The sequence below is a fragment of the Chroicocephalus ridibundus genome, chromosome 1 (assembly GCF_963924245.1).
Source record: "Chroicocephalus ridibundus chromosome 1, bChrRid1.1, whole genome shotgun sequence".
NCBI lineage: Eukaryota > Metazoa > Chordata > Aves > Charadriiformes > Laridae > Chroicocephalus > Chroicocephalus ridibundus.
The window spans coordinates 176534601-176546697 of record NC_086284.1 but is presented as its reverse complement, the minus strand read 5'-3'; the positions used below and the strand labels follow the sequence as shown (position 1 = coordinate 176546697).

Sequence of the window (12097 nt, the reverse complement as noted above, 5' to 3'; positions counted from 1 at the left end):
GCCTTAATCTACCTGGATTTGCTTTACTTTGGTCGTTCTTCTTAGCATATTCATTACTCTACAAAGATAGAGACAGTCCTCAATTTTTTTCCTCGAAGCCTTCACATAACTGATGTAAGTCATGGGAGCATCTTTGTCAGCAATTTTCAGATTTTGTTCACCTTGTGTGTGTGTGTGTGAGAGAGAGAGTTTGTAAGACTATTAAGAATTCATCAGATACTTAGAGACTAAGTGGCTTGGTACTGTTACATTTCCATAGTTGCTTTTTAAAGGAATAACAATAAATCACAAAACAGTAAAGACTGAATTAAGGGGTAATTCAGGATCATTTCAATATGATGATTTTCACTGGCTTAATTCGAGGCCTGAAGAGCAATAATGCAATTCAGATTTTTCCAAGACGGCCACTTAAAATTAACCTTAAAACCTAATCATTTTTAAACACTGACATATTTTTTATACTTCCAAATCATTAGCTTCATTGCAATTTCTAAAGCCATCAGGATGAGCAGTTGCATAAATATGAGTTTGAAAATTTTCAGCAGAAGATTGTACCATCTGTGAGGAACCGAGAAATTACAGATACACCAACCCTTTACATTTGACAGTACCCACTGTTTTTGTATAGAAGGCTATGTTTATAGAAGGCACCGATACATAGCACTGGTGTGGAAACAAGTTACCAAATTATCCTTTAAGAGAAAAGATTAAAAAATAAAGCTGAAAATGCAATGAATGGAAGAGCATTAAAAACTATGGTATTTTCTAATGCAGTGCTTAAAGCAGAATGTCATGATTTTTCCCCTGCATCAGCTGTAGAGGAAAGGGAAGGAAAGTTAAAATTCCCTTTTTTTCCTTTGTATATAGTTTTGACTTCATATTGCTTAATCATACCTCCTTTTTGTGATCATAACTATGATTTACAGCTAGCCACTCACTGCTGAATAGAACAGATGAGACATGATTCTGGTCCTTTTTTTCACTCTGGATAGTCATCTACAAATATGATCTAAAAAGACAACAGGTTTTTTTAAGTTTATTTGGTATTAAATAAATATATAAATTATATATAATGAATATATAAGTATATATTCACTCCTTAAATAAAAAAATAACCCTTGTTTCCTGCAGGAGGCAGTAATTTCAGACTTTGTGTTATTTATTTTAATTCTCAGTCTTTCTGTAAGTATTTTTTTTTAAAAAGAGAGATCTCAGCTGTGTAAAGCAATTATTTGCTTACACAAGACATGTAAAACGGTGTTCTGTCTGATTTCCTGAAACTATGAAATCACAAAAAGAAAATCCTTTAAAGCAAAGCTGTTAAGTCCCTGAGAAATTCAGTATGGTGAATATACCCGGCCTTACTGAATTAAAACTTTATTCAATAAAGTAATTTTCACAATTTGGACTACGTGAAAGCAAGGAAGCTGCCTACTGCCTCCTGTAGCCACAGCTAACTTGTAAAGAGATGCCTTGTAGCTCTCCACCAGCCTCATCTGTCTCTTGATCACATCACTTGATCTTGCAGGATTAGTTCTGCCTCAGCAGACACCGCTCACCATGCTGGAGTGGAGCTACTTTAAACACTAGCCAAAAGCACACTGGACACTTTGCTGAAACTGCACACGCAAACACTTTAGAGGTTCTGATCCCAGATTAAAAGAAAACAAGGCTGGTACATTGACATCCCCCAAGGACCCTACTTAATAGAATACTTGCTTTTGTGTTTTGAACTGCAAGCATGCAGAGAAAAACATTAAAATCAGGGAAGGAATTAAAAATTTCACTATGCTAGAGAAGCAGAAAACAGCAATAATTACAATGAATAAGTTTGCCCGAACAAAGAAAAACAACATGAAAACCAACACATTTTTCTCTTAGCTAAAATCCATTCTCTTGCTCTCCTACCTATGCAAAAGCAAGTATTTTTGCATCCTACGAGCACACCACAAAACAAAAGTATTGGCCATATGGGCAACCTCATGCCTTTCCCACCCTGATAGTTTCAGCTGTGTTTTTCGTTTGCATCAGAGAGATTTTTGTTGGCAGGGAAGAAGACAGGAAGAGGGAAAAAAAGGCCCCAACAGGTGTCTCGCAAAGGGAGGTAAGGTTAACTTGGGGATGCTAATTCTCCTTCACAACAGGCACCGTGTTTGAGCCAAAGCAGTAACTCTCACTTTCTTCTCTGCTCATATGTCATTACTAGAGTCTCCTGCTGCCTCTCCTCAGTTCTCAACTCTCCAGCTAATCTTAGTCTTAATCTTTTTCTGTTATTACCAGAAAGATGAGAAAGATGGCCGTGGGCTACTGGCTACCCTACATAGTGACAATACAAATTGTCACTTGCAGTCTGGCATCACGATTTTATCTTCTGGTTTTCTAGGTGGTTTGAAACTCCAGTAAAACAACAGTCAAGAGACGGCATTTGTGCAATACAATGGATGTGATGCAGTCGTTGCATACACATACCTAACATGACTTTATCTGTAGGCTCAGGTAACAAGAAGAGAGTTAATATTGTCTCTTCAATTTTAGCGGATTTAAGGATATTGCTTTTTGCAGATTGAATCCCTCTGGTAGCTGGCTATGTACTAGTCATTTTTCAGGAAAGCAAAAAACCTGTTTTTTGAAAGTGCGTATGTGAAAAGCTGCAATAGCAAGAAGAAAGAAATATAAATAAAACCCTCTGTTAATAAATCCCTGCAAAACTAGGTGGTACAGATATGCTGCTGGTAGATGTCAACAAATGACTACTCTTAACTTTCAATTTGAAATGACTATGACCTTAGAAGAAAGCCACGACTATCTTGAATTGCTGCTGCAAGGTACAAACAAAACTTTGAAACAGCAAACCCCTGTGAGAAACAGAGAGCTCGCTGTCACCTTTGCAGTGCTGTTGCTTGGTGTCCTACGTGTTGAACTATAATGACAACAGGAGCAGGAGAACTAGAACTCATCTCAGGTTGCAGCCTGATTTCACAAGGTATCTACCTAAGATAGGAGAAGCATACCTGGCATACGCTGACATCGTTGCACGGTTAGGAAGCAAAATGTGCTGTATAAATTAGTAGAAACTCCAGAGCTATTGCTATTGAGTTACAAGACTATCAGGCTACAGCAGGGATCAGACACACAACCACCTCTTTTTGCAAAGACTGATTCATAGATTTTAAAGCCATCATGCCCTCTTTAAGTTCCTTTGGTCTGACTCTGTATAACAAAGAACAGCTATATTATCCTTTTGCTCCTCTGCTGATTCAGTAAATAGCATTTGACAAAAACACTGCTGCCAAATCTATCGAAAAGTGATGATGGTAAATAAATTTCTGAGGGCTAAGACTGCTGCTGATGGCCACGGTCATCCACCTAATCTGTTTCAAGTACATTCTTCCGCAATGCTTAACCAATTGTAGAGGGATTGATACCTTAAGGTTTAAGAGATTTACTCTTTTTCAGAAAACATGGTTGAAAAAGAAAATTAAAGAGTTAGTGGATGTGAAGGATTAGTGCTTAAACAAGGGCTTCTATTGAAAAGAACCAGCAAAAATGTAATGCTGGTTAAGAGGAAATAAATTAAGAGCCTATTTTGGGCAACGCTCTTCCTTATACAATTATCCATATTTACAGAGAAACAATTAAAATCAATGCTTTGATGCTGTGTGTATTCATGGATACTTCATTGTTCCATCTTTTAAATAATAAAGAACAATTTTCCTCCAACCTCTCCTGGAAACACAGTTTCCAGAATAAAATTTTTCTGTCTTTAAATTATTATTAGTGAAGTAACAACTCATTATGAGAAGCTGTCTGCATTTCCTGGTAACTTAGTGGAATTACATTTGAGAAATTCAGGGTTTTGGACCCTGGTGAAACAAGTTCTCAAATATGTATATACACCTCCCTCTGTATTCAACATATCTAAAATCTGAGCTTGTGGTTTAAATACTCAGGAAAATATTGTTAGTATGTAAATGTGCATTGCTGAATCAAATCTTTTCATCTGAATAGAGAATTAACAGTCAAATGTTTCTCATGCAGAGGCTGACTCTCCAGCAAATATCTCAAAAGAAGATCAAGCTGACTGAGCTTAACTTTGAAAATGCCTGGATTTATAACATACATGTACAGTTTACTGCACATCATCAAGCTTTATTTCTGAAATGTCAAAAATATATCATGTGAAACAAATTAACTGTGTGTGATGGAAGGCAAACTTACAAATTTACAGTTATGTGCTTCCCCAAATGCTGTCTACCTGCTTTTGCTTGGTTTCCTCTTAAATCCTCGACTTCTCATTATTTGTGCTTTAACGAGTAACTAAAATCAACAGTTTTACATAATTCATATGTCAAATTCTGTTGCATTACCTGCAAGAACATTATTTTGTATCTGAATAACACAGGTCAGCCAAAAGTTTGCATTATCTTTTTGCACTTGTATGAGTGCCATGTATGTTAAGGAGACGTGCATGTGTGTGTCCTGAAACAGGGAACTAAAAGGAACAAATTATCCTCTGCACAAAGTTGATGACTTCAGTAATTTGTCACATTTAAAAAAATAGTTTCTGGCTGATAATGTCATCAGAGGGGTCCAAGTCAAGTGACAGGATGGAATTAAGCAAATTGTTTACTTAAAATTACATTTAGAGGTTAATCCTTTTTTCTGTAGCTACACAAATGTCCCTCAGACATCAGTGTGAAACCGAAGTTGGTAGGATCCAGCATAGGCATGTTCTTTATAAAACAAACCCTTCTTTTTCAACATTATCTGTAGATAGAGAGTATACATTAACTACATACAAAAATAGCATCCCTTGTGTTTTCTAATCACTAACACTCTTGCAACTTGTTGCAAATGGTGAATCCCACACCTGTGCACCAAAGCATCCATCCACTTCACCCAGCTGCAGGAGCAGAAGCAAGACACATACAGGCGAACTCAGCTGATGGCTTTGCTCTACACAGGATAAATTCGGATGGACTAAAATGATTACTTCACCGCTACCATGTCTAAAGAATATTTTCAGCCTGAGAGAGCAGGAGGAACACAAGGTCCCTGCACAGGCATCGGTCGACTGTGAGCCTGGTTGCTCTCTCAAAGGTGCGTAACAAACATTTCCTGATCCAGCTTCTGCAGAGATACACCTTATTATCGGTTACGTGTTTCTGAAGGAAATGTGACTGGAAATTTAAGATATTCCCCCTCTACACTCCACAAAGGTGACTTAATGTCAAAAGATGCCGTGAGTTTTGCAGAAGATGTCTCCATGTGTCTGTACAGGCACAGCGCTCTGATGACCAGCAGTGCCAGGGTCCCGCAGCACCTGCTGCACACTAAATATGGTACAATAAACTTTCATTCATTTCCACACGCTGTGCCCTGACAAAACACAATTTCCACATTGCCATGAGTCGCTCCAGGCCAGAGGACAGGGCCCTCTCTGAGAGGGCGAGGCCGGCCCAAGGGCTCCTGTGCCGCCATGTCCCCAGCACCTCTTCAGGCCAGGCCTGCATGGCCAAAGACATTTAAGCTGGACACATGCATTTAACTTTTCAAATCATGCATTTTTACACCGCTCGTGAAAACCAAAGATGACGTGCAGGTAGGTACTTGCTCCTGCTCCCGCTCCAGAGCCGGAGGAGGCACGGCTGAACTGCACGCTCACCACCCGGCACTGCAACCGCACGGTTCCGCACAAAACGTCCCCAGTCATCACCCATAAATCAGCAGCTCAATCCACTTACCTTAATCCATTCCTTCATAAAAATGCATTAAAAAAAAAAATCAAATAAATGTTGACACACTGATGTAAAAATAACCGCAAACATTTCAGTCTGTGACCAGAATTATCACTTTTTTTCCTGTTCCTACAAACAATAGGCCCTTTTTTTTTTTCTTGGAAGAATGAATTTGGTTATTTATTCGTCCTCAGTTGGCATACCAAGCAGAGAAACGTTAGACTTAAAAGCATGTGGCACTTGCGTTAGCAGTCTAGGCTGTAGAGAAGACATGGCCGTGGCAGAGAGGGAGCCAGGCGGAGAGCAGCACGTCGCTCAGCACTGCTCCACGGGGCTTCACCCCCTGCCAGACAGATCTGGCCTTACGCTGCACCTCTGTCACGGGCCGTATTTCACACTGTATGAATCCAATTTTCCCTTCCTGATAAGTACATTGTATACTTTTTCCCAAGAAAACGTACATGATACTAATATATGCACAGTCTACCGCAACTTCTGTTCAAGGCAATTTCTATTATATACATACATATAGGCATAGACAGGGAAAAATCTCCATTTAAGTAGGCTATGAGAATGTAATGAGAAGAAAAATGACAAAAAGAGGAAAAAAAGAAAGAAGGAGTAGTATTCTAGCAAATAAAAATATCTATTAATGGTCCGGCGACACCCAGTACCACATCTGGTAGAGCTTGTCTACCACCTCTAACAGCCAATGGCGATTCCAAGCCCATTCGTATTCTTATTTATCATCACTGAACATCATGCTTTATAAAGGATTTTCAGGAAGTTTTGGGACACACAGTCTACTGGAAAAATATTTGTTTGAATTCATAAAAAACCAACAGAGCTCAGTTAAGCATTACAGCTCAACAGCAAAACATCTTTCCAGTTTCCAAGGATATGTTTGAAAGCAAGAGAAATTTGGTTGTCAATAGCCAATAGCTATGACCTTGTTATGAAACTTCACAGGGATTAAAATATCAGCACAGTATATTCAGTCTATTCAAATTTCTTCTTTTATCCTCAGTCACATGAAGAAATGAAACCATCAGTGACATGAATAGTAACTATATAAGGAAAAACTAATAGGACATGGTTTATTAACAAACAACAGTTGAAAGCCCCCCTTCACACGAAAAGATATTCCCTTGCTCTTAATCATGAGATGGTCTTTTCACAGGCTAATTGTAGAATATCTTCACAAACAAGAAGAACTTTTGAGAAGTGCCCTTTCAAAGCTGCCACTTTCATCGTCCTATGCACAGAGGAACAGGGACTGAGGTTTTGCAGCAATCTCAGCAAATACACAGTCAGTCTTCTTTCAGAGCAGATTTTCATCTTGGAAGGAAGAGCACAAGTAAAATTCTAAGTACGATAAGCTTTATGAAAAATTTGCGAGACATTTAACAAAATAAAGGCATTCAGATAAGAGTGGAACATCTATTAAGCATAGCTAGAAAGACGTCTGGCCTCCATGTGACCACTCCTAAAATGAGTGCCAAGGGAAGCACAGAAATCTATTCCCTCCCAACGTATTTCTGGGAGCCTCGTGATACTTGCAGAAAGTATTTCCATCAGACTGTGCTAACAGACCCTTTAAGTGATGACACTCACAACAAGCTTCCTTTCATTTCCAATTGCTCACAATGTGTACCTGCGGCCCACAGGAACCCACGGGAGCTCCTCAGAGAGCTGCGCGGAGGCTAAGCTGGCTGGAGGAGATGATGCTGCGCTTGGAGAAGAGCAGGACACTGCCACTGGATGTGTACGCACCGTTTGCAACAACAAGCTGGTGAGGTGGCCACGGCCATGGGACAGCGGAAGAACAGAGGATTAGAGGAGGAAATTGGGTTGCTGAACAGTGAAAATGGATAAGGGTTATGGGCTACGCACAGAACGATGGAGTTAACTGTGCTGAGACTTTGAGAGAAACTGGGCAACAGAAGATGGCACGTGAGGGAGACATGGGGCTCTGGATAATAAAGGGGAAGGCAGCAACTGCTGGTCACGGGGTAGGCTGAGGCAATGCCTCTGTGGAAGACAAAGGACGTTGAGAAGAGAGCCAAAGGCTGCGCTGCCCGCCCCATGCAGAGAAGGACGAGAAGCAAGATATGATGAGCAGTACTGCCAATTCAAACAAATACCGCTGGAAAATGCCAACTAACTGCGATCAAAGCTGTCTGTAACAAAAATCAGTGTCAATCAAGTTCTTACTAAAGAAATACATGTCAAAGAAGTGAAAAGTAATTGTATGGGTGTTTTTATATACTTCCCTTCTGGTTTGGAGAGACCACTTAGGTTTTTTTTAACGGAGGTATATTAAGATGAGAACATACTTAAAAATCCCTAACCTTGAACACTAAATGAAAAAAGAAAAAAATCCCAACCTTATTTTTTTGCTTGTCATTTTAGGAAAGGCAGCACTGTAACTTTTCGTTTCAACCTATAGCAGGGTATAGTTTTCAAAATCTCTAACATCAACTCTCAATTGGCCTAAAAAAATCCCCCAGTTAGCTCTGATGGGCACCGGGGATTACTGATGGGGTGGTATTGATTCACGATATAAGACATTTGCAATAAAGATAGGAAGGATGTATTTATTTTTTTTTTTGCAAAGACTTGCTTGGCTGTTGGAAGATGTCTGTCAGGCAGGCTCTTTCCCCTCCCAGAGCTCCCAAAAGCTGGGGCCACCCTCCCTGAGCTCCCTGAGTGGTACCCACATGTCGCTCCACTGCTTTACGTTTTCTCCCTGAAGCAGTTGCTGACTCCTTCCCCTCCTCCCAGCAGAGCACCACACAAAGGTCACGCAAAAGCCTTTGAGATTAAATTGTAAGTGATTAAAATTTCCATTATTTTGTGAACTTGTTCCACATATTAAAGAGCCCTAATGGAACTTGCACACATTTGTGCAGGTAGAAAGGCACATGATGACAGGAATTAAGGAAATTAATTCCTGTGCTTTGGACTGAAGTAATCTTCCAGAATGTAATTGGCTTTCAATCATTCACATACAACGTGCCCTTCACCTTTAAATGGTAATTCATTGTACCATACAGGTTTTGAATTCCATTTACGTCAGTCTTTAAAAAAGCTCCCATTTCCGTACTAGAATACAGTGTATATGCTTTGTCCAGGAGGAGACCACGTCAGAGTGTAATTCAGATTTCTGATGTATGTATCTATATGATGTTTTACTGTTTTGGTGACCCTTAGCAGGGGAAATGTGAAACACTTCCTGGCCAGAGATCAAGCAGCAATTCCCTCAGCAATGCAAGGTTATTAATGCCTCCTCTCCTGAAACGCTCGCTATTTTCTTGCTGCGCTGAGCTCTCTGTGGGGCATGGCAAAGTGGATAAGAGTATACTAGACTTTTCAGGGCTGTGCCTAGATCACAGCCGAGCTGTGCAAAGCATAGTGACAGTAAACATAGCTGTGTCTGCTTTAATAAAAGCAACAGAAATGTGGAAAATCTCACCATGTAGAACTTTCCATTTTCCATGGCTGTGAAAGAAAGACTAAGAGGAAATATCTGGAAGTACTGCGCTTGGTCTAGTTTGCTTCAGCCTACCGGCTTCAACTGACGTAGCAGCAACATGTTATAGGTGACAAAGTGTATCCCTCTGACGAAATGGCCATCTGCAGGCCAGGCGCAGCATTTAAATCTATTTCTTCTTGTCTGTATTTTCCTTTTGCACGTCACATCCTATCATTCTGTGATGTTTTATCTCCCTCGCACTAATATCGGCCCTGGCTGACAACCAGGGAGACTGTAATGTTGGCACCGCTGCCAAATGGTTAGGCATATCCTGGACACAGACAACAGATGCTTATATTTAAATTGGGAATAATTTGCATTTCTGTGTATTGTGGATTTTTTAAAGCATAGTTTTAGTAATGAAAAGAAATGTGTAATTCTGAAATAGTAATACTTTCCTTTGAAAAGCCAGGTTTGCTAATGGACTGCCATCTGTTCAATGCTTTGCCAGGAAATAGATTTGTCCTGCTTACTGAAAACAGTATTAGGGTGAAACTGTAGATTACACAGTGGATTTCTGAGCAGTTTAATTTAAAGTGCATGCTAGCACTTTGTTATTTCAGGAAGAATAACTTCAGATTCTCCTTTTCTACTAACATTGGAATTTAAGCCATCCAGCAAACCGTATTTAGAGTGCTCTGTGGGCCGTTTTGCTCTCAGGTGGGTTACAGTCAAAGCATCTACCTCTCCTTTATCATTTTGAAACTAAATTCATCGGGTTTCTTTTGCACAGGATTTACAGCAAGAAGCTCTCTACCTTGCTTTGAATGCCCATCTTAATCCTCTGGAAAAAAACCAAAACCAAACAAAACATTTAAAAACTTAAAAACCAGTAAGGCACTGGCCTCAATCATGCTTTCAAGAGTACAAGATTTATACGTGCTGGGAGCCTGTTGGAGCCTCTGGATGCAAGTTAGGAAGAATTCAGGATGCTGCATCAGGAACTGTTGGTCCTCTCTAACAGATGGAGCCGAAGGAGCAAAACAAATCAGAACGGTAAGTTACTCTCCTCTGTAACCCACAGAAATCTAATAACATTTCTGCCGAGCCTTATCAGGGGCACAGAAACGCACTGCGAGGGAGAGGTCCGATTTTTACAGCCTGGAGGCAAAAGCTGAATTTTAACGGAACTTCAAGATCTCAGCACCCTCGGTAAGGTTACCGACACAGTCTCAAGGCGAGCAAAACACCAACCGAGTAGCTGCCCACAGGAATACGCCGAGGCGCCGCTTTGTAGGGTAACATCATTAACAAACCGCAGTCGCTGCTCCCTTCCCCGCACACCCCCCTCCCCGACAGCCCCCCCCAAAACGCCTCATTTGGCCAACGAACGACTGTCCGTCTCCTCGGGCGCTGCGAGCTCCCAACTCGCTGCCGGCAACGGCCGGGCCGGAGCCGCTGCCCCCCGCCGCGGAGCATCCCCCCGCCCCACCCAGCCGCCTGCGGGGGCGGCAGCGCGGGGGCCCACGGTGACGGGCGCCCGCGGGGGAGCCCCGCCGGGCGGAGGCGGCACCGAGGAGCGTCCCCGGCGGAGCGGTGCACTGCCCGCCGAGCCGCATCCCGCGGCACCGGGATGCCAGCCCTTACCCCCTCTCCCTCCACCCCGCCTCTCCCTCCGCCCGGACAAAGTTTTATTTCCTCCATTTCACCCCCTCCCCTGCCTCCCACCTGAGCCCCGCGGGGAGGCGCCTCCCCACCGCCCTCCGCCACAGCCTCAGGCGCCGCGGAGCCGGGGGAGCTGCCGCGGCAGCCCCCGCCGTCCGCCCCGCTGGGACTGCGGGGGAAGACCCCGGGCAGGGCGAGGGGAGCCGGGGGAGGCCGGGGCGGCGCGGGCAGGGAGCGGCGGCGGGGTCGGAGCGGCGGCAGCCGCGCTTACCTCTGTCCAGCGTGAGCGGCTGGACCGCTGTCAGTGTCGCCATGTCTGCGGCGGGGCTGGAGCCCGAGTGACGCGCGGCTCCGGCACCGGCGTGGAGTGCGGGGAAGGGCGGGGAGGAGGCTGGCAAGGAGAGGGGGCGGAGGAGGAGGGTGGCTCCGTGGGAGGAGGAGGAGGCGAGCGGGGCGGAGAAGGTGCCCAGAGGAAGGCGGCTCGCCACAGACGGGGCACCGCGATGCAGCGGGCGCAGGGCGGCCCGGCGCGGGCCGGCGCGGGCCGCCGGCATCGTTGCGCCGCCGGAGCCGGGCCCGGCGGGAGGCCCCCGCCTCACCGCGCTCGCCTCAGGGCGAAGAACCGGGCCCCGCAGCCGGAGGTGCCGGGGCGGCCCGCGCTATGCGCGGGGGTGGGAGGCGGGTCGTCGTCGGTCCCGCCGCCTCGGGGGGTGCCGCAGCGCCCGGCGCAGGGCAGACAGAGGGGTGAGGGCGGGGAGCTGCGCAGCGCCGCGGGGCGGGGAGGACGGGCGGGGGCCGGATCCGGCGGCTCGGCCTCGCCTGGGCCGGGGGCGGTGGGGCGGGCCGCACCGCCCCGTCCCGGGGCTGGGGGTCTGTCCGGCGGCAAGGGGATGGCCGCTGTGTCCGGGCGGGGCAGCACTCCGAGAGCTGGTCGCAGGGGAGGAAGATGCGGGTGCGAAGCCGGGAGAGGAGCTCCCTGGCCCCGGTGCAGGGCCTCGGCCGAAGGGACGTGTCCTTGTGGACGGACCAAACTGTGGGTCTCGCCGTGAGTCCGTCCGTCACCTCTTTCATAACTGCTGGTTGTGGCCCGGCCATCCGCAAGAAACCCAAGGTCCTCCTCTCACAGCCAGCACATCTCCACAGTGTGGGGTTGAGTCTTCCTTCACGTTTGCAGGCTGAGAGGTTGGTCACGGACGTGTGGTGGCCACCATGTGAAGAT

General features: G+C 44.8%; 1 protein-coding gene across 2 annotated transcripts in view; it reads right to left on the bottom strand.

Annotated features, from left to right (window-relative positions):
- Nucleotides 1-11571, bottom strand: part of LIN7A (lin-7 homolog A, crumbs cell polarity complex component) — a 49373-nt gene extending 37802 nt beyond the window's left edge. For both annotated transcript variants that reach the window (XM_063322863.1, XM_063322862.1), the window contains exon 1: nucleotides 11150-11571. In XM_063322863.1, the coding sequence (XP_063178933.1) occupies nucleotides 11150-11432 (283 nt within the window). In that variant the 5' untranslated portion in view covers nucleotides 11433-11571. The remainder of the gene's footprint in view (nucleotides 1-11149) is intronic.
- Between the last annotated feature and the right edge of the window lie 526 nt (nucleotides 11572-12097).